General features: G+C 44.3%; 1 protein-coding gene across 4 annotated transcripts in view; it reads right to left on the bottom strand.

Moving 5' to 3' along the window:
* The window catches only part of LOC139268083 (fizzy-related protein homolog), a 69936-nt gene that overhangs the window by 26980 nt on the left and 19732 nt on the right, over positions 1-23224 (bottom strand). For all 4 annotated transcript variants that reach the window (XM_070886095.1, XM_070886094.1, XM_070886097.1 and 1 more), the window contains 3 exons: positions 15055-15177; positions 12194-12257; positions 34-161 (listed from right to left, as the gene is read on the bottom strand). In XM_070886095.1, coding sequence (XP_070742196.1) covers positions 34-161; positions 12194-12257; positions 15055-15177 — 315 coding nt within the window. The remainder of the gene's footprint in view (positions 1-33; positions 162-12193; positions 12258-15054; positions 15178-23224) is intronic.

Below are 23224 nucleotides of genomic sequence, written 5' to 3'. Positions count from 1 at the left end.
TTATTGGACAGTTCGTTCATACTGGGTACTTACTCTGAATAGATTCCGTCGCTCCTGCATTGGCATCTGGAATCTCCGATCTTCAGTCTGAGGATCACTCACTTTTTCAATGCCTGCTCCCAGTAGCTCATTCTTCAACAAGGCAGCATACGCTACACCATCTGTCATTGGACAGGACAGACTCCATTACTGCAACACAACTATTCCATTCCCACCATGAAGATCAGCAACAAATTCATTTCAGATCATCATTTTAACTCCTCACCACTTGACATCTACATCTGAACACAAAGGATCGCTCCTCCAACAGCTAAATGCTACAACTGAAAGGAGCTCTTCAAGATTAAAAGTTTTACTCCAGGCTGGAGATTCAATCTTCAATAGAGCTTCCAGGAAATTCCCTTCCCAACTACACACCAGAGTCAGAGTCAGTCATCAAAAACTATTGCAAGGCAGCGCTTCAAAAGTCATCTTGCTCTTTGAACCATTGCTGGGTCATTTAGACCGTTAAGAGGATAAAGAGTCAGCAAGAGGAAAATAGAGGTTACTATAGGCATCGACACAGAGGATGGCTCAGTGGATAAATGGCATCGTCACACTTGGTGTCAGTCATGGCTCAGTTGGTACCCTCGCCTCGGAGTCAGAAGGTTGTGGGTTCAAGTCCTACTCCGCAGACCAGAGCACAAAAATCTAGGCTGACACTCAGTACTGCACTGTCGGAGGTGCCGTCTTCTCGGTTGAGACATTAAACCGAGGTCCCGTCTGCTTTCTCAGGTGCACGTAAAAGATCCCATAGCACTATTTTGAAGAGCAGGGGAGTTATCCCCGGTCGGTGTCCAGGCCAATATTTATCCCTGAATCAACATCACAAACAGATTATCTGGTCATCATCACATTGTTGTTTATGGGAACGTGCTGTGCGCAATTGGGTGCCATGTTTCCTACATTACAACAGTGACTACACTTCAAAACAACTTCAGTGGCTGTAAAGCGCTTTGGGACATCCTCAGGTCGTGAAAGGCACTATGTAAATGCAAGTCTTTCTTTTTACAAGTCATGGAGATCAGGAAGGCCACAAATCTTAGTGGAGTTGAGTGATGTTAGTCAGGTAAGCCGGGTCAGCCAGGAGTGGGGGGGCTACCGTTGTTCTTGTGTCCCTAAGCTGGGGCTGGCCAAGAAATACAGCCATGGTTCACATTCCTGACCACTATTCAGGAACTCCTGTGTGGACTTTGGACAAGAAAAGGACCAGGCTTTTCCGTGATACTCCCACTTATTAAAGCAGCCCAATTAATAAATCAATCACTAAATGGTTTATGTTTTGTTGTTCCAGTACTCAGTGAAACAGGAAAATAAATTAGTTTTCAGCATCAGTTTAGAAAGTCTCAATGTAGCACACTGCTGCTTCAGATTCCAGCCATAATACTCTCTGTACTCTCATTGCTTAATGAAAAGTCTCAGGCAGACTCACTGTTGCAAATTCTGGGCCGGTCTTGGATATCTTTTTGGGTTCAGTGATTCTGCTCACTCAATGTCTTACAGTTAGGGGTGTACAATAACTGCCCAATATCCAAATCATATAATAGCATAAACCCGGGTGCAACTTTACTGATGAGGTCAGATAAGAACAGTTAAGTTACTTTAACTTCGACAGCAAGTGAACAGACAGAACACACAGTCCTAATCAAATCTCATCTTAGTACTGGGTGATCATTCATTCTCATTTTCCAGGGATAGACCCCGGATGAGGGTCTGTGTCCCCAGGCAAACATTATCCCTGAAAGAGTCCCCGGTTCAGCAAACTCATCCCCGAATACGCGAGTGTTCAAATCAGGAGCCACATGACCTTGAGCTGCCCTGTGGTCAGTCAATAAAGTGGGTGGGGCTATGTTGGGGGCAGGTTCTGATTGGTGGAAGGGATGTCAATCTCTTGTTTTCAACCAGTAGAATGGGTGGACTCTGAGGAACTTTAATTTCGGGAGAGATTGCACTCTGTGGCCGCAGTATGCCTGCTCCATCCCCCCACACCCCAACCGAATCCCCAGATAGTCCTGTGAAATTCTTCTGATCGACGGTGAATTCTAACTTCACGTCAGCTTCACCATCATCTTTCTGCACTGCAACCGATTCTCATTCCTACAGGAATAGCCCCCCCATCCTCCAATTCTCTGCCCTTCAAATAGCTTCTGGATCTCACTCGCCTGCTACACCTGGCTCCGAACTTGGACATCAGTTCGTCGATGCTCAGTCCTACCTACACGAACTTTATCCCTCCACGGGACCTCTCACTTAACTCTGGACTTCTTACTCTTGTCTCCAACCTATCCCGTTACTACCAGGAAATATGCATCCCAATAAATCGGTACATAACCACACCTACGTAACTTGAGTTTCTTCCCGTGTCCATTCGCGTGCGCATTTTGGCTGCTGCTCCGGACCCGAGCCAATCACTTCTATTTCCACTTTTTTTTCTCCCCCTTTTTCTTTTCTCTCTATCTCTCTATCTCTCTATCTCTCCCTGACCGCTCTCTTGTCGTCATGCCTCCTTTCATTTCTCCACTTTCGGGTACTCTGCCCTCCTAAATCCTGTGGAAATTTATTTTTATCTAAGCTGTATCACATACTATTTTTGTGCCCTTTTGATATAAAACAAAATGGAGTCCTGGTCCTTCCAGAAATTTCTGCAACAGAGTCGGTTTGCATAAACAGCTAAACCTGGCGTGAAACGGCTGATAACCAGACAGCTAGGAGACAAGTCCTGCTGAGACAAGTACCACCCATGGTGCTCTCCTATTGTCCATACAACACCAGTTCCACTCCGCCCCACCCTTTTCGAGACACTCAAACCACCAGCCAGTATCTCTTGTACAGACCTCATCCATTTCATGCAAAAAGATAACTGACCAGGAAACTGGACAATCCTGACACAATGCAATGCTAGTAATAGCTCATTACCACACTCATCGAGTAATGGCTGACTGGCCAACTAATAACCCTGACAAAAGGAAATATTTGGAAACCATGTCAGGACAAGGATGTAGTAATTAACTCTTTATCTGTATTCATTGACTGCAAGATGGAGCCAATACACAGGAAGAGGCCATAACTTGGGTTTTTACTGTATAAATACCTCATGAAATTGTACCATTTCGAAGGTGTTCACTTAGCCGTTGACTGAGTGAGACTTTCCTCTTGCTAGCAAGTAAAAATAAAGGAATATCTGCCGGGCTGAAGGTGTCCGAGTCGTATATTGTGAGCAGAGATTTCGACAATCCTTATCCCAAGCTTTCATTATTTCTAAAACATCCTACTCTCCTGCGGCCATCTCAGGCTTGATTCTCTCTTAGATAAACCTACAGCTTCTCTCGGTGCCTCTCTTGGCATCCTCCGAAGGGCCCACCATGGCACTGAGCCTGGGATGCCAGACACAACGGTATCAAACACATGTTGGCAGCACCATATCGAATGGTGCAGCTGAAAGGTCGGTCAGGATTGTCAAGGAGGCTTTGCGGAAACAAGTTCTACAGACTGGATCATCGGTGAGCATGAAGCACAGGTTAGCGAATTTTCTTTTCAAATACAGAATTACATCTCATTCTACAACAGGGTACACACCTGCTGAATTATTGATGAAACGTAGGCTAAGGACGTGTCTCAGTTTATTGCAACCGAACTTGTCGAATAAGGTAGAGAAGGCACAATCAGTGCAGAAATGTCTTTATCATTCCGGTACTAAAGAGTGGTGCTTTCAGAAGGGCGATCAGGTCAGAGTTCTCAGTCCATCGAAAAGGGCAAGTCCACGCAAATGGGACATTGGCACAATTATTCGGGTATGTGGCACCAAGCAGTACTTGGTCAAAATTGGTGAATACATCAGGAAGGTTCATGTGGATCAAATGTTTCTAGCGAGTGATGCACCTTCGATACCACGAGAAGATCATTATGAGCCTGACTTGGATGATGATCAGAGTGAGTTGGCAGGTCCAAGTAATTCAACGGACACAACATCCATATCCCCACCAACTCAGATGCAGCCGACTGAAGGTGCTTCTGCGGATATGGGTCAATCTCAGAGACTTTACCTTCCGGGGGTGGGGGGGGCGGTTGGGGTTCAGTTGAGAAGATCAATGAGGAAACGCAAACCAACTAGACAGGATATTGACAACGAGGAATATCAAGATTTTAGGAAGAAAGTTAACACCCGGATGGATGTAAGGATTCCAAGGAAACTCAAGAGGACACAGGAAGATAGAAGTCAAGAATCCTGGGTTACGCATCCTGAAAACAGAAATTCCCCAAGACGGTCTCTGGAGTCAAATATGAATATATAACATGGACATAGCCAGCCTACTGCAAAGAGATGGAGGTCAGAGCAGGAGGAAGCTAAAAGCTTATGACGAGATACTCAGGCTCAGTAAGTAATCATTTGAAATATTGTATAAATATCTTGCTTCTAGAAAAAGGGGAAGCAGTGTAATGTATGCACCTGTGAGTATGCTCACAGGTTTGTAGAGCTGTTGAGTTGTGAGTGGCTTAGCCAGTCATGTGACGTTCACAAGACTCAATAAAACCCCAGCCAGTTGGGTTCAGGGCATGCATGATGAGGCAGGTGATTGTGAGCCTGGTGGATGAACTGGTAATGTGTAGCGTTAAACCTTTGCTAATAAACTAAATAGTTCTTAATAGCAATGTGTTGCAATGAATTCTTAAGCAAAGAACCCATGAAGCAAATACATTACACCTCTCGACTTGACTATTTCAACACACTCCTGGCTGGCCTCCCACAGTCTACCCTAAGTAAAGTTGAGGTCATCCAAAACTTGGCTGTCTGTGTCTTAACGCGCACAAAGTCCCGCTCACCCATCACCCCTGCAATCACTACCGACGTTGGTTAAGCAACGCCTCGATTTTAAAATTCTCATCCTGGTTTGTAAATCCCTCCACGGCCTTGCCCCTCCCTATCTCTAAATCTCCTCCATCCCCACAGCCCACCTCTCTACCCCCTCCCCCCCACTCCCAATATATCTGCGCTCCTCTAATTCTGCTCTCTTGAGCATCCTTGATTTTAATCACAACTATTAGTGGCCGTGCTTTCGATTGCCTAGGTCCTAAGCTCTGGAATTTTGTCCCTAAACCTCTCTTTCCTCCTTTTAAGAGCCTTGGGCGTTTTACTACGTTAAAGGCGCTATATAAATACAAGTTGTTGCTGTAATTTGGTTGAAAAGAAATCTGTCCCGGAGCCAAAAAGTCCAAGTAACGGGAGCCGCTGGTAACAACACTAATGAGCGGCGGCTGGAACTGGGCCATGTGGATAGCCCAGGAGCCGGATCAGAGCGCGCTCTGGGGCCTCGGATGGTGGGGCGAGTGTCGGGCTGTGAGGAGGGGAGCTGGTGATTGGGAGCGGCAGATGCGGTGAACAGCGGCCGTGTTATTCAGGAGGAATGTTCTAGCATTGCTTTTTGCAGATTTAGTTTGCATCAAAATAACAAATTTTATGCTGCACAACCTAGTTTTCATCCTGGCTACTTTGCTGTATTCTCACCCAGTGTGTTCCCAGATTCAGTTTAGAAAATATCTTCACCCTAGCTTAATACAACTGACTTCAGATCTGTCCTCATGAAAAAGAAAAATAACATAGGCCACCGTATCCCAATAGTGGACCCAGCTATTCCTGATCAACCTTCTAATTCTGACCAGCATCGGGTTGAAGGTGAGCCAGGCCAGGCTCTCTTTCCAGACCTAAGTGGACTAACTGACCTCACATGCTCCCCGTCTCCCCACCCTCACCACCCCACCTCATGTTCACAGGAAGTGAGTGTCCCCCCCTCAAAACTACTTCCTCATTCACCTGTCGGCCTCTCAATGAATCGGATCACCATTCTTCTTCGCCCCCTTTCCCCTTGGGGTGTGACCATCCTGACTTAATGGCCCTGATTTGTCTGGGATCACCTATTTCAACTCTAACATCACCCCTCTCCATCCTTGTCTCAGCTCATTTGCTGCTGAAACCCTCATCCATGCCTTTGGTATCTTTAGACTTGACTATTCCAATGCACTCCTGGCTGGCTTCTCTCGTTCTGCCCTACATAAACTTGAGGTCATCCAAAACGCGGCTGCCCATGTCCTAACTCGCACAAGTCCCATTCAAGCATCACCCCTGTGCTCGCTGACCTAGTTTGGCTCTCGGTTAAGTAATGCTTCGATTTTAAAATTCTCATCCTGGTTTTCAAATCCCTCCATGGCCTCGCCCCTCCCTATCTCTAATCTCCTCCAGCCACAATCCCCCCACCCCCGTGATATCTGCGCTCCTCTAATTCTGCCCTCATGAACATCCCTGATTTTAATTGCTCAACCATCAGTGGCCATGCCTTCAGCTGCTTAGGCCCCAAACTTTGGAATTCCCTCCCTAAACTTCTCCGCCTCTCTTTCCTCCTTCAAGAAGCTCCACTTTGACTAAGCTTTTGGTCTGCCCTAATTTCTCCTTATGTGGTTCAGTGTCAAAATTTGTGTCTTATAACACTCCTGTGAAGCACCTTGAGATGTTTTACTATGTTAAAGGTGCTATATAAATACAAGTTATTGTTGTGGGAGTCATAGGAACATAAGAAATAGGAACAGGAGTAGGCCATACGGCCCCTCGAGCCTACTCCGCCATTCAATAAGATCATGGACTCCGGTCCACTTCCCTGCCTGCTCCCAATAATCCCTTATCGATTAAGAAACCATCTATTTCTGTCTTAAATTTATTCAATGTCCCAGTTTCCACAGCTCTCTGAGGCAGATTCATAACCCTCAGAAGAAATTTCTCCTCATCTCGGTTTTAAATGGGCAGCACCTTATTCTAAGACCATGCCCTCTAGTTCTAGTCTCCCCATCAGTGGAAACATCCTCTCTGCATCCACCCGGTCAAGCCCCTTCATAATCTTATGCGTTTCGATAAGATCACCTCTCGTTCTTCTGAATTCCAATGAGTAGAGACCCAACCTACTCAACCTTTCCTCATAGGTCAACCCCCCTCATCCCTGGAATCAACCTAGTGAACCTTCTCTGAACTGCTTCCAAAGCAAGTATATCCTATGAGCACCACGTTCCACAAACTAGTCTGTCTAGTTTTAATACACATTTTCAATACCTGCCTCATTAACAAATGAACTCTGTGGCTGCAAGAAGAAATTTCTAACTGTGTGAATCCACTTTGACTTAAAACACAGCACTTAAATGTAGCCAATTTCCAAATCCTTTTTAAGGCAAAATGGTCAAACAATTCTGACATGACACCCATCAATGTCTCAATAATTTTCAATGAGATTCAGAGGATGGGGAGCTCTCATATAACCTTGGATGTGTTCTGACCAATTGCTCTTTGTGCAAAAAAAAAGGTGCCCAGAAAGATGCTTGGAGAAGCAGGTAGCGAGGTGCAATTCAGGTATATATTTGAATTTGAAGATCACTATTTGCCAATATATTTGCATAATGATATAGTATGAGGATTTATAAATGGTCCGTAACTGTCAATGTTCGACCTCATTTTGAGAGTACAAGTTAGATGCATTTCCTAATGTTAATATTTGATTTGGGGCCCAAATGGTTTGAGGTTACTGTAATAGACAAAGAGGGGAATAGGGTCATAGTGGTTAAACTTAACAATGGGCAGATATGCCAGAAGCATCTGGACCAAGTAAAAAAAAAAAGGTTCAGCATGGACACTGAGGAACCTGAGGAAGATCATGAGATGGTACTCACACCACTGCCAGTGAACGAGCAACAAGAACATTCAGCAGCATGCACAGTCCCTGCGGTCAGCCCGGACAGGCCGGAATCACCACAGGTGACAGACACGCATACCAAGGCTCAACAACCAGAGCCCCAACTGCGGCGCTCCACGAGAGAGCACAGACCACCCGAGAGACTTAACCTATGATCCCAATAAGATGTTGAGGGGAGATGATGTCATGTATGTAACCTTTATGTAACAACACTGCAATACTGTATATACATAAGAAATGCACACCTTGACCACAGGGGGTGAACTTGTGGGAGACACTCCTCACCTGGCCATCCAGGTATATAAAGGGAGGTCCCACGCAGGGTCATCACTTCTTGGTCCCGTGAATAAAGGTTCAGATCATGGAGTGACCTTGTCCATAGAATGTGCCTCGTATGGATTTGTGGTATTGTGTAAGGACTTTACACTACCAATTAACTAATTTGATTTATTCAGCCTTCTGTAGCCAGAGAACACTGAAGATTGGTGCTGAAAGCTAGTGTGCAACATTTTTTAAACATTAGTAAAGTTATTCCTTTTTATTCAGTCTTGAATTACAAAGAAACCTGAAATCACAGCACAGAAGGAGGCTGTTCGGCCCATCGAGTCTGCACCGGCTCTTTCGAAGAGCAATCCAGTTAGTCCCACTCTCCCGCACAGTTCCCCATATCCCTGCAATTTGTTTTCCTTCAAGTATTTATCGAATTCCCTTTTGAAGGTTACTATTGACTCTGTATTCAATGCCCTCAGGCAGTGCAGTCCAAATCCTAACCACTCGTTGCGTAAAAAGTTTTTCCTCACGTCACCTCTGGTTCTTTCACCTTAAACCTGTGCCCTCTGGTTATCGACCCTTCAGCCATTGGAAACAAAATCCATGATCATTTTAAACAATTCTATCAAATTTCCTCTTCGCCTTCTCTGCTCTATGGAATTTCAATTTCAAAAGTTTTTTAAAAACCCTTACACGACTTTCTGGCTGATATAGAGAAAAGACACCAAGAGTAAATATTCATAGTAAGTAAAACAAAAGCAAAACCTCATGCAGCAAAGGTAAGAGTGTAACCGAGGAGGTTGCAATCTGCAGCCCACTAAAGTCTTGCAAAAACTGGCAAAAAAAGTGTTGAAAATTGTTTTGTTTGTAGCATCTATTGGAGCAGATGTGAAAGGCGAAAAGACGGAAGCTTTCATTTTTCTAAGTTATTGGAGAAGACGCACTAGATGTTTCAAATAATTTCAATTTTGAGGAAGGAAAAAACAATACAATCACAGAATGATACAGCACAGGAGGCCGCCATTCGGTCCATCGTGCTTGTGACAGCTCTTTGAAAGAGCTATCCAATTAATCCCACTCCCCCGCTCTTTCTCTATAGCTCTTCAAAAATGTCCTTTTCTTCAAGTATATATCCAATTCCATTTTGAAAGTTGTTATTGCATCTGCTTCCACCACTCTTTCAGGCAGCACATTCTAGATCATAACTCGCTACATAAAAAAGTTGCCTCTGGTTCTTTTGCCAATCGCCTTAATTGTGTCCCCTCTGGTTACTGACCCTTCTGCCACTGGAAACAGTTTCTCCTTATTTATTCTATCAAACCTCTTCAATATTTTGAACACCTATCAAATCTTCCCTTAAACTTCTCTGCTCCAAGGAAAACAACCCCAGTTTCTCTAGTCTCTCCACATAACTGAAGTCCCACATCCCTGGTAACATTCTCATAAGTCTCTTCTGCAGCCTTTCCAAGGTCTTGACATCCTTCCTAAAGTGTGATGCCCAAATTACACCAGCGATCTAACAGTGTTTTATAAAGATTCATCATAACTTCCTTGCTTTTATACTCTCTTCCTCTATTTAGAAAGCCAAGGATCCCACATGTCTTTTCAACAACTTTTTTTAGCTTGTTCTGCCACCTTCCAAGACTTGTGTATTTACACCCCCAGGTCTCTCTGTTGCTCCACCCACTTTAAAATTGAACCATTTAGCTTATATGGTCTCTACTCATTCTTCCTACCAAAATGAATCTCTTCGCACTTCTCTGCGTTAAAGTTCATCTGCCATGTGTCTGCCCATTTCACCAGTCTGTCTGTATCCCCCTGAAATCCGTTTCTATCAATTGACTACTTTTCAGAGTTTCATGTCATCTGTAAACTTTGAAATTGTTCCCCGTATAACCGAGTCCAGATCATTAATATAGATCAAAAAGAGCAGTGGTCCCAACATCAACCCCTGGGAGACACCACTTACTTACGATGGATAACTCTGTGATCCTGTACTCCCAACACGGGGCCACGCTCATCAGGAATGCAGGCCAGAAACAAGGCTACAACACGGTCATCTTGATTCTCAGCCCACCCTTCGAACAAGCTCAGCTCCCCTTTGGTGGAAGCATGCACCAAATTGTACTTCTCCTCAGATCTTGTTTTTGGATGTCATCAACCACGCCTGCAGTGCATATTCCTGGGCCCCAATCAGCCATCCCTGCAACCTTTGTGGCCCTTAAAATAACGTTGGCACACTGACTACTGTAGGATGAAGGAGTCATGGGAGCTGCCAGGGTAATTGACATTCAAGTGCACAATTCTGTTGCTATGGTCACAGACCAGCTGCACATTCATGCAATGGTAACCCCTTTCAGCTCAAACAGAATAGCATTGTGCCAGATGGCAGTCTGGAGAAAAAAAATCCAAGCTATACAATTTAAAAATAGTTAAAGGGGAAGTTAGAAAAATGTGTTTACACAGAGGGTGGGTAGAATCTGTAATTTTCTGCTACAAATCGTTACTGGAAGGAAAGTCCATTAATTCCTTTTAAATAAAACATTAGACAGTTGTTTGAAAAATTGAACATTAAAGAGTATAGAAACCAAGCCGGACAGTGGGGATTAGAATGGGTGGTTCATGTGGAGGCCTTGCTGCAGCCAATAGCTCGTTTCTGTGCTGCAACAGTCGATGATTCTCTAATCAGTTTAAGCGTGAATATTTGAGACATTCCTTTATCAGTATGTCAATTAGCTAACTGACAGAGGCAGATTTCTTCAAACAGAAAGCAGCGAAGATGGATTTCTTTTAATATTGGCCAAATTGCAGAGTTGCTGTACATAATGTTGGTTTTAAACCTAACTTTATTTATTTTTTATTCAATCTTAGACTAATATGAACTCTGAAAAAAGTTCATAATACGAATATTACTACAGGGTATTTGGAAAAACAGAACCAGTGATGGAAGTTGAGAAGAATGTAATGGAAATGCAAATTCCCTTCGGAATTCATTGTCCTGGTAGCAAATGTCAATGTCCAATGTACAATGACTGCATATTGAACTACATGACACCTTGCCAGACAGTTCAATTAGCTCTTTCTAAATACTCTATCTATATACTGTTCATTGAGTTACAACACCCAAGGGCTCAAGAATAAACAAAACACAAATTTATTTTAGGATTAATTTTGCTCTTGTACAGGCCAGCTGCCACACCATATCCAATGCACATTGGCAAATCTGAGTGATGGATTTCTGCAAAATGTCACTGTGATTAGCATCAGTGTAAAAATTGGGCAAGGTTTGCTATGACATTTCCCAAGATGTAAAAGCACAATACAATATAGATGGACAAAACACACCCAACTGAGCCAGGAACATTCTAGGGACTGAATATTGTAACCAACTGGGTTTGGCTCAAGATTGCTACAACAGGGTCACCCAAATGCATTAATGGGACAAGATTGAAATCGTTCTCCGTCTGAAAAGTTTAGACCACGAGGCGGAATCTCTCTATGCACTACACATAACCCATTCATAAAGAGCAGGTTTAGGATTTTGTTAGAACTAGCACAGAGAGAAAAATCTTGGCCTTAGTATTACATTACAAACAAAACTATGCTGTTAATAGTACAGTATAATACAACTGCAACAAGTGAAATATTTGTGTCTATGGTGGTTTAATTATTGGATTTTATTCTTGCTGATCACAGCATACATGGGCTAAAAGTCAATCACTGCTAGTTGCCTCCCCCAAGTTGCAGAGAATATACACTGCAGTCGGTTTTGTCAAAAATATTAATATGCATCTGTGGTGTATTCTTATTAAACAAAACAAAAGGGGTCTCAATATGCCAATATCTGCTGAATGCAGGATCAATGGGGTCATGGGTCATTCTATTCAGAATTGTCAACAATAGCTAGCTGGACAAATCATTCATTTCCAACATTCACAGATTGTCCTTCCATCTTCCAAAGTTGAGGAGGTCATGTTATGGTACATGATATCTTTCAGATATATTACAGTGCAGCAGCAAGATCCCTGGGTTTTGATACAGTTTCCAAGATATTGGGCAGGTAACAATGCACTCTGGGTCATAGGGGCAAGTGACACTGAACCCAAAGAAATATCCAGTGTAAAAACTCAAAAACACAAGATTGACATGTACCATACCTTTCCCATTATCAGAATTTGCTTCCTTTGTTTTTCGATTCTGGTTGGGAGACTTTCCATTTTCCTGATAGAAAACAAAAATTTAGCAAAGTCTTTATTGAATGAACATTCTCTCTCACCATACATTGCACAAATTAGTCAAAAATGTTAACAGTATATTTAACGCTAGACCATTACTACTAATAGACTAATGGGTAGCTTGGAGTGTTTGTTACAAGGTTGTAATTCAATTTAAGAAATCAAATGTGTTGTTGAACAGTGATAAAGGTGTGCCTCCTATCATGAATGCTTGTTCCCCATTCATTGATATTTTTGGAGTGAGTGACAGGACTGACTTGTTCCCCCTTCCTTCCTGCCATCATCACACTGATAGATTGTGGCACAATGGACTGGCACACCAATTTGCTGCCTTCCCAGATACATGTTCTCTCTCACTGACCACATCCAAACCAATGTTCCCCGTAAGCTGTGTGGACACGCAGCAATCCAAAGATCCCACGCAGATCACTCACAAGCTGGAACCGATTCTGCACATGTGTGGCTACTAAAGTGACCGTGCACAGAAAAACAACTTATAGGGAACATTGATCCAAACAGGTGTGATAAATGCAAACAATTGATACAGAAGAATTAGTGAAAACTATAAATGATTCTTCGAGCAGGTAACACTTTCCAACATTATTTGAAACTAAATTACGTCTGTTTTAAATAGTAGTGCAGATATATTATTAAATAGTAGTGCAGATATATTATTGCATTAATCAACAAGGCTTAAGGTGCTTGGTCACAATGCATGAATGTTTAGCAATACAAATTAACTGCGATGAATCAGAGTCCGCAACAGCTTTTGCAATGCAATTTGTGAAAAGTTTCAAAGAAGTGATGATACTTGAATTCTGAGGCAATAATCAGAATTTCTCAAGAGTTCATTAAAGGTTCTCACAAAACTAAAAGTCACTAAAAAATCGTCCGTTTTGGGGGGATTTTCAGAGGCCCCGTTTTATCGATGGGTCATCACAAGTAGCATGCGGCTAATTGGAAAATCATGGATGAGCTGACAGCAATTTTCCATCCATTAAAATTAATAGATGGAAAATTGCCTGTGAATGTTCCACCCCACTGTCCCAGCCAAGCACTCCCAGGTCATGTGTGATACTGCTAGATTTACTAACTTTGCCCCAACAAAGTACCTTAAACCAGTGGTTCTTAAATGTTTTTGGTTGAAGTACCTCTTTTCAAAATCGATTAATAATCACAAACCCCCCCCCGCCCCAAAATATATTACTCATGAAAGTGTGGTCGCCCCTCCAGGTTATAAAAATTCGACAGATCCTCTAACACAACAGAAATACTTTTGTGTGTAAAAGTTAGTTATGCAATTAAACATATATATATTTATAATTATTTCTGTTTTACTTGTATCCTGAACCATTCCCTGTATTATGACCTGGTTCAGTACATTCCCTGGAATTTATATTGTGGACCATCCTCTGTATTATGACCTAGTTCAGTACATTCCCTAGGACTTATATCCCGGTCCACCCCCTGTATTGTGACCCGGTTCAGTAATTCACCCCTTGGGATCAAGATGCTGGCAGTAATCTGCCCTCCATGATCCGGTCACTCCCAGTTTAATAAACTAGGCCTCCCATGAAATTGAAAGTAAATGATTGTAGAGCCTGGAACAGGAGCACAGATGGTAAAATAGGGCTGATGAGTGAACATTAAATGGACAGACGGCTCCAATCTCCGCCCTGCAGATCCCGCTGAATTACAAACCGTTACACTTTAAAATAACTCCGTGTTATATAAAATATTAGAGCCAATCATCTGCACTCAGAGCCGTGTCCTAAATAGAGCAGAGTTCACTCAGTAACAGAGTGTGACCCTGAAACCAGAGGAACGATCCTGCTTTTTACAGTCACTCGCAGATTGGCCTGCTTCGCCCGTCACATGAGACAAACTGACTCGCCACTGGGAATCCCCAGATTAACGCCAAGGAGCAACACTGCTCTGCCTGCTATTTTGGCGGACTCCTTAAAATCTTCTCGCAGAGCCTAGAGAACCCCTGATTGAGAGGAACCCGAACAGGAACACTCTGGTCCCGCCTCCTTCACAATCCTCACTGTGTTCATTTTTTTTTAAAAAACAGTGTGCAATTTTTAAAGAGACCTTTTCGAACTAATGATTAGTCAATGTTTTGTGAACCCCCTGAAACGTCTCCGTGGACCCCAATATAAGAATTAAGAACCACTGCCTTAAACCTCTAACTGCACTGGTGTGAATTTTTCCATTTCCCATATTTGTTTTAGCATGCATTTCCCTGACAATTTGTGCCAATTGCAGCCACTTGACACAATCCTATCAAGTGCACATTGCTAGATGGCAGATCGGAGACTTGGACTTCTGCAAAATGGCACAACTCAAAAACTGACAAAGACATAGTGACATTTCCCAAACTCTCCAAAACAGAAAGCTTCACTAAAGCACAGTTGGCACAAGATTGACAAAGAGGTTATTAGCCTTGTGACCGGAGCGAGATTTCCAATTTACTGTCACTTTTTGCTGAATTATGGGAGATTTTGTGCCCAGTTGGAACAGGTTCACCAACTTGCTTCACCAACAATCGTTACAGCCAATAGAGACCAGAAACTCTGATCCAACTAGTCCAGCCTGGATTCAAGACCAATTCCCTCAGGTCAAAGTTTTGTTTTTAAAAAATCATTACAAATGTCAATATTTATAAACTGTATCCCTCATCATCAGTTTACATAGGCTTTGCTAGACTGATTTACATCACTTATGATACTGTTTCAATTATTGCAACTTTTTTCAATATAAGAATAGTATCATTCTCTTACATTTATGGTATGAAAGTTGATGCTCCAATTGGAACTGGCCCTGGTTGGGATAAACCGGTCACCTGTCTTGCGAGGAAGGGTTGCTGGCGAGTTTGAGGTCACAGGTCGTGTGCTCAAGGCAGACTGTTTAAAACAAAATATGTTCACATCAGCAGCAGATTATTTTTTAAAAATCGAATTGATCTCAAAATGCATTAAATCCTGAGCATTAAAGATAGAAAGTATTTAAATTTAGAAGAACTGAATGAATCAGTGAACTATAATATACTGAGCATACAGACCAATCAATCGACAGGACAGTGCGACTATTGATTCCATTCACTGTTAAACAATAGCTGAAAGACACTTCTCAAAATCAAACTTCTTCCAATACCTATTCCAATTAACAATTTTTTTTAATCTACTTTAGTTAGTTTACAAGAAAACAGAGGTTAAAATATAGTCTTCAGTCTCTACTGTTGTGCAACTTTTGCTTCTGGGTCCAGTGTTCACTGAAATGTATTGGTCTAGACGCAAACGTTTTCAGTAAAAATAGTCACAAGAAGTTGGATATCTAATAAAGTTCAGGTTAAACTAAATACCCCTCACAGCCACTAATTACAATCAAAACGCTCATGAAAAGAGCCCCATTTTCTCCAGTCCCTCCTTGGTATCATCTTTGTGAACTTTATCTATAACCTCTCCATGACCTTCCTAAAATGGTGTACCAAAACAGTGCACATTGTTTGTAACTGTGGCCTCACTACTGAATTCTATAGGTTTAACATAACCTCTGCTTTTGAACTCAATTTAATTCTGTATGCCATTGAAATACTGTGCAAGTGGAGAAGACGACAACAGCCAATGCTACCTCTGTCCATTTCGCTGCAGCCATTGACCCAATTGCTCGCTTCTCCCTTCCTCTAATCAAACCCTCCCTTCTTCTGACATTTCCAGACCAGTTTCCTCCTCTTTTTTGGCTGCCCACCATCTCCTTTGCCTGCTGTTGGCTCTTCTGCCGACAGACATTTAAATAGCGCTCCCAGGCACAAGTACCCGGCCCACTAAATGCTCCGAGCCAATGACGGGTAGACCTCAGACAGGTGTCCACTAATCGATATTCAAATGAGCTGACTCCAGGACACAGCTCGGGGTCGGCAGAGCATACTTTAGGCAGATGGGATTGCCCACCCACTTATGATCTGTAGAAAGCCTGGCCACTCTACATAACAAGGGACCGTCAAACACAGGAAAAGAATGGTCAATGTTAAAAGTACCCATTTGATTCGAACCCAACAAAAGTTTTATTTGGTGTCCATAGGATATACAGAATTGCATCGGCCCAGATGAAAAGCAACAGCAATCATCTGCTAGGCCATGGAACCACTGAAATTTGACCTGGGCACAAGTTCAGGATATTTTTCCTTTGCTCCTTTGGTGGCACCTCCCTGCAGTCTATCCTTCAGATCCTTCCCCTGACATCACAGCAGATATCGGGAATTCGCAATGCTAATTACTACAAGCTTAAACGTCCTCTTCCCGCTCGCCAGCACTGCTCCATCCAAAGCAGGAACAGTGAACAATGCTCACAGAAATCCTACAAGTGGCGGGGGAAGGTGGTTCCAGAAATAATTCACAAGGCAAGTCCAAATGTGATGATGAAAATAGTGAACAAAAACATAATCCCTTGGGAACACAGGTTGGGGAGGCACTCTGGAGACCTGCAATAAAAGACTAAGGTCACACTTTATTTGAGCTCACGGTGCTCAGTCTAACTCTTTCTCTATACACAACAATTGGCGACGAGATACAGATAGCGAACGATGTCAACATTAAATTACAAACCTACTGTAAACTCTCCTGGATTGACACCGATTTTTGGGAGACTGACAGAAAAATATATAGCATCACAACAAAAAGATAAAAGCTGTAACTGGTAAATCTCATAACCCCTCTTCCACCCTTCCTAGCTCAGCAATACACAGGGATTAAACTCACTTAAAGGATAGTGCTCGTTATATTTGTGGACTCTGTACAGCCACCAGAGGGCTCATCCCCTGGAGTCCCAAGGGATCCCATAATCCCTTGGGAACACAGGTTGGGGAGGCACTCTGGAGACCTGCAATAAAAGACTAAGGTCACACTTTATTTGAGCTCACGGTGCTCAGTCTAACTCTTTCTCTATACACAACAATTGGCGACGAGATACAGATAGCGAACCCAATGAAGAGAACAGTGGGCATCCTGGAGAAATTCTCGGAGGGCGATGATTGGGAAACTTTTGTGGAGCAACTCGACCAATACTTCGTGGCCAACGAGCTAGATGGGGAAGAGAGCACTGCCAAACGAAGGGCGATCCTCCTCACTGTCTGTGGGGCACCAACGTATGGCCTCATGAAGAATCTGCTCTCTCCAGCAAAACCCACAGAGAAATCGTACAACGATTTGTGCACACTGGTCCGAGAGCATTTGAACCCGAAGGAAAGCGTTCTGATGGTGAGGTATCGGCTCTACACCAACAAAAGGTCTGAAGGCCAGGAAGTGGTGAGTTAGGTCGCCGAGCTAAGACGCCTTGCAGGACATTGCGAATTTGAAGGACATTTGGAGCACATGCTCAGAGACATTTTCGTTCTTGGCATTGGCCACGAAACCATACTTCGCAAACTTCTGACTGTAGAGACCCCAACCTTGAGTAAGGTCATAGCGATAACCCAGGCGTTCATTGCCACCAGTGACAATACGAAGCAAATCTCTCAGCACGCAAGTGCTGCTACAAGTACTGTGAACAAAGTGATATTGTTTTTGAATCGTAACGTACAGTGCAGGTCACACATACCTGCAGCTCCACCATCAAGGGTGATGAATGCAAGGCCATTAACACCTTGTTGGCGCTGCAGGGGTGATCATCGTTTCCATTCATGCCGATTCAAAGAGTACATTTGCAAGGGCTGTGGAACAATGGGACACCTCCGAGTGTGCAGGCAAGCTGCAAAGCCTGTTAAACCTGCAAACCACTATGTTGCAGAGGAGGACCGATCGAGGATCATGACAAACCAGAGCCTCAGACTGAGGAAGCAGAGGTACATGGGGTGCACACATTCACCACAAATTGTCCCCCGATAATGCTGAATGTTGAACTAAATGGACTCCTAGTGTCAATGGAGCTGGACACAGGCACGAGCCAGTCCATCATGGGCAAAAAGACTTTCCAAAGGCTGTGGTGCAACAAGGCCTCAAGGCCAGTCTTAACTCCAGTTCGCATGAAACTAAGAACTTACACGAAAGAACTGATTCCTGTAATCTGCAGTGCTACCGTATATGGTCTCCTACGATGGAGCGGTGCACAAGCTACCACTCAGCGATGGTCCCACACTGCTCGGCAGGAGCTGGCTGGGAAAGATATGCTGGAACTGGGACGACATCAGAGCGCCATCGCCTGCTGATGACACTTCGTGTGCCCAGGTCTTAAACAAATTTCCTTCGCTGTTCGAACCAGGCATCGGGAAATTCCAAGGAGCAAAAGTGCAGATCCACCTAATTCCGGGGGCATGACCCATCCATCACAAGGCGAGAGCAGGACCGTACATGATGAGAGAAAGGGTAAAGATTGAGCTAGACCGGCTGCAAAGAGAGGGCATCATTTCATCGATCGAGTTCAGCGAGTGGGCCAGTCCTATTGTCCCAGTCCTCAAGGGAGAAGGCACTATCAGAATCTGTGGCGATTATAAGTAACTGTCAATCGTTTCTCCCTGCAGGACCAATACCCACCACCAAAGGCAGACATCCTCTTTGCAACGCTGGCAGGAGGAAAGATGTTCACGAAGCTGGATCTGACTTCAGCCTACATGACGCAGGAACTGGAGGAATCATCGAAGGCCCTCACCTGCATCAACACGCACAAAGGTCTTTTTGTTTATAACAAATGCCCATTTGGAATCCGATCAGCGGTGGCAATATTCCAGAGAAACATGGAAAGTTTACTGAAGTCGGTCCCGCACACCGTGATCTTCCAGGACGACATCTTGGTCACAGGGCGGAACACAGTCGAGCATCTGCAGAACCTGGAGGAGATTCTTAGTCGACTCAACCGTGTGGGGCTCAGGTTAAAACGCTCAAAGTGCGTTTTCCTGGCGTCTGAAGTGGAGTTCTTGGGAAGGAGGATTGCGGCGGACGACATCAGGTCCACCAATGCGAAGACGGAGGCAATTGAGAACGCACCGAGGCCACAGAACGTGACGGAGCTGCGGTACTACTGAACTACTTTGGTAACTTCTTACCGGGTCTCAGTACACTGCTAGAACCTCATGATATCTTACTACGAAAAGGGGACGAATGGGTTTGGGGCAAAAGCCAAGACAATGCCTTTGTAAAAGCGAGAAAATTGTTATGCTCAAACAAATTGCTTGTGTTGTATGATCCATGGAAGCGTTTGGTACTAGCATGTGATGCGTCGTCATATGGCGTTGGGTGTGTATTGCAACAAGCTAATGATTTTGGGAAACTACAATCGGTTGCTTATGCATCCAGGAGTCTAAGGCTGAGAGCGCCTACAATATGATTGAAAAAGAAGTGTTAGCGTGTGTTTATGGGGGAAAAGAGAATGCATCAATACCTGTTTGGGCTAAAATTCGAATTGGAAACTGACCATAAGCCACTTATATCCCAGTTTTCCGAGAGTAAAGGGATCAATACCAAAGCATCGGCCCGCACCCAGTGATGGGCGGTCACGTTGTCCGCATACAACTACGCCATCCGTCACAGGCCAGGCACAGAAAACTGCGCCGATGCTCTCAGTAGGCCGCCATTGCCCACCATGGGGGTGGAAATGGTGCAGCCTGCAGTTCTAGCCATGGTTATGGAAGCATTTGAGAGTGAGCAATCACCCGTCACTGCCCGGCAGATCAAAACCTGGACAAGCCAGGACCCCTTATTATCCTTAGTCAAAAGCTGTGTGCTTCACAGGAGCTGGTCCAGTGTCCCAGTGGCACAAAGATGAAATGTCTATCCAGGCAGACTGCCTTCTGTGGGGCAATCGAGTAGTGGTGCCCAAGAAGGGCAGAGGCACCTTCATCAATGACCTCCACAGTACCCACCCAGACATCATAATGATGAAAGCGATAGCCAGATCCCACGTGTGATGGCCCGGTATCGATGCGGACTTAGAGTCCTGCATTCACAGATGTAATACATGCTCGCATTTAAGCAATGTACCCAGGGAGGCGCCACTAAGTTTATGGTCTTGGCCTTCCAAACCGTAGTCTAGGGTACATGTCGACTATACAGGCCCGTTCTTGGGTAAAATGATCCTTCTGGTTGTAGACGAGTTCTCCAAGTGGATTGAATGAGAGATAATGTCGGCTAGCACGTCCGCTGCCACTACTGAAAGCCTGCGGGCCATGTTTGCCACGCACAGCTTACCCGATGTCCTGGTGAGTGACAACGGGCCATGTTTTACCAGTGCTGAGTTCAAAGAATTCATGATCCGTAACGGGATCAAACATGTCACATCTGCCCCGTTTAAACCAGTGTCCAATCGTTAGGCAGAGAGAGCAGTGCAAACCATCAAGAAAGGCTTGAAGAGGGTAACTGAAGGCTCACTGCAGACTCGCCTATCCCGAGTACTGCTTAGCTACCGCACAAGACCCCACTCACTCACTGGAATCCCACCTGCTGAACTGCTCATGAAAAGAACACTTAAGACAAGGCTCTCGTTAGTTCACCCTGATCTACATGAACAGGTAGAGAGCAGGCGGCTTCAACAAAGTGCATACTATGATGGGTGACCCATTTGCACTAAGATTGAAATCATTGATTCTATATTTATATTAAGTTATGGACAAGGTCCCAAGTGACTTCCCGGCACTGTCGTGGCCAAAGAGGGGAGCAGGGTGTTTCGGGTCAAACATTCAAATGGACTCATTCACCGGAAACGCTTGGACCAAATCAAACTCAGATTCACGGACTATCCTGAGCAATCCACCTTGGACCCTACCTTTTTTGATCCTCCAACATACACACCAGTGGCAACCGGCACCACGGTTGACCACGAAGCAGAACCCATCATCCACAGCAGCCCTGCAGGGCCCAAAACACTAGGCAGCCCAGCAAGGCCAGCTGCACAGCAGCCCAGCGAGGGCCCAACAAATAATTCAACAACACCAGCTTTCACACCGAGACGATCAACCAGGGCAAGAAAGACCCCAGATCGACTCACATTGTAAATAGTTACACTATTGACTTTGGGGGGGAATATGGTTATATATGTGGACTTGTATTTACTCTGTACAGCCACCAGAGGGCTCATCCCCTGGAGTCCCAAGGTTATCCCATAATCCCTTTGGAGCACAGATATTTAAGAAGGCTTCACAGGTTGGAGAGGCATTCTGGAGTCCTGCAATAAAAGACTAAGGTCACACTTTACTTTGAGCTCACAGTGTTCAGTCTGACTTTTTCTCCATACACAACAGTGCCATCAGTAATTGCTCAGTGGGAGTTGGATATCCCCATTCACGGCATTTAGACAGCAGCAGATTGAGAAGATTACATGTCGTCAATGCCGCTGCTCAGAGCAGTCAATCAAATACCAAAGATGGCTGCAAGAAATGAGGTTTGTATTTATTTTAAATTGGATTGTTCACAAAAGCTTTAGAATGGATGGCACACTTTGGAAATGGAAACAAAATAAAACTGCTGGCACACTTGGATTTCCACCACCAGCCTCGATATTACCGTGGCACTCATAGAAACATAGAAAATAGGTGCAGGAGTAGGCCATTCGGCCCTTCTAGCCTGCACCGCCATTCAATGAGTTCATGGCTGAACATGAAACTTCAGTACCCCATTCCTGCTTTCTCACCATACCCCTTGATCCCCCTAGTAGTAAGGACCTCATCTAACTCCTTTTTTAATATATTTAGTGAATTGGCCTCAACAACTTTCTGTGGTAGAGAATTCCACAGGTTCACCACTCTCTGAGTGAAGAAGTTCCTCCGCATCTCGGTCCTAAATGGCTTACCCCTTATCCTTAGACTGTGACCTCTGGTTCTGGACTTCCCCAACATTGGGAACATTCTTCCTGCATCTAACCTGTCTAACCCCGTCAGAATTTTAAATGTTTCCATGAGGTCCCCTCTCATTCTTCTGAACTCCAGTGAATACAAGCCCAGTTGATCCAGTCTTTCTTGATAGGTCAGTCCCGCCATCCCGGGATTCAGTCTGGTGAACCTTCGCTGCACTCCCTCAATAGCAAGAATGTCCTTCCACAGGTTAGGAGACCAAAACTGTACACAATACTCCAGGTGTGGCCTCACCAATGCCCTGTACAACTGTAGCAACATCTCCCTGCCCCTGTACTCAAATCCCCTTGCTATGAAGGCCAACATGCCATTTGCTTTCTTAACCGCCTGCTGCACCTGCATGCCAACCTTCAATGACTGATGTACCATGACACCCAGGTCTCTTTGCACCTCCCCTTTTCCTAATCTGTCACCATTCAGATAATAGTCTGTCTCTCTGTTTTTACCACCAAAGTGGATAACCTCACATTTATCCACATTATACTTCATCTGCCATGCATTTGCCCACTCACCTAACCGATCCAAGTCGCTCTGCAGCCTCACAGCATCCTCCTCGCAGCTCACACTGCCACCCAACTTAGTGTCATCCGCAAATTTGGAGATACTACATTTAATCCCTTCATCTAAATCATTAATGTACAGTGTAAACAGCTGGGGCCCCAGCACAGAACCTTGCGGTACCCCACTAGTCACTACCTGCCATTCTGAAAAGTACCCATTTACTCCTACTCTTTGCTTCCTGTCTGACAACCAGTTCTCAATCCATGTCAGTACACTACCCCCAATCCCATGTGCTCTAACTTTGCACATAAATCTCTTGTGTGGGACCTTGTCGAACGCCTTCTGAAAGTCCAAATATACCACATCAACTGGTTCTCCCTTGTCCACTCTACTGGAAACATCCTCAAAAAATTCCAGAAGATTTGTCAAGCATGATTTCCCTTTCACAAATCCATGTTGACGTGGACCTATCATGTCACCTCTTTCCAAATGCACTGCTATGACATCCTTAATAATTGATTCCATCATTTTACCCACTACCGATGTCAGGCTGACCGGTCTATAATTCCTTGTTTTCTCTCACTTAAAAAGTGGGGTTACATTGGCTACCCTCC

This window comes from Pristiophorus japonicus, chromosome 8 (genome assembly GCF_044704955.1).
Source record: "Pristiophorus japonicus isolate sPriJap1 chromosome 8, sPriJap1.hap1, whole genome shotgun sequence".
Lineage (NCBI taxonomy): Eukaryota > Metazoa > Chordata > Chondrichthyes > Pristiophoridae > Pristiophorus > Pristiophorus japonicus.
This window is presented reverse-complemented; position numbering and strand designations above follow the sequence as displayed.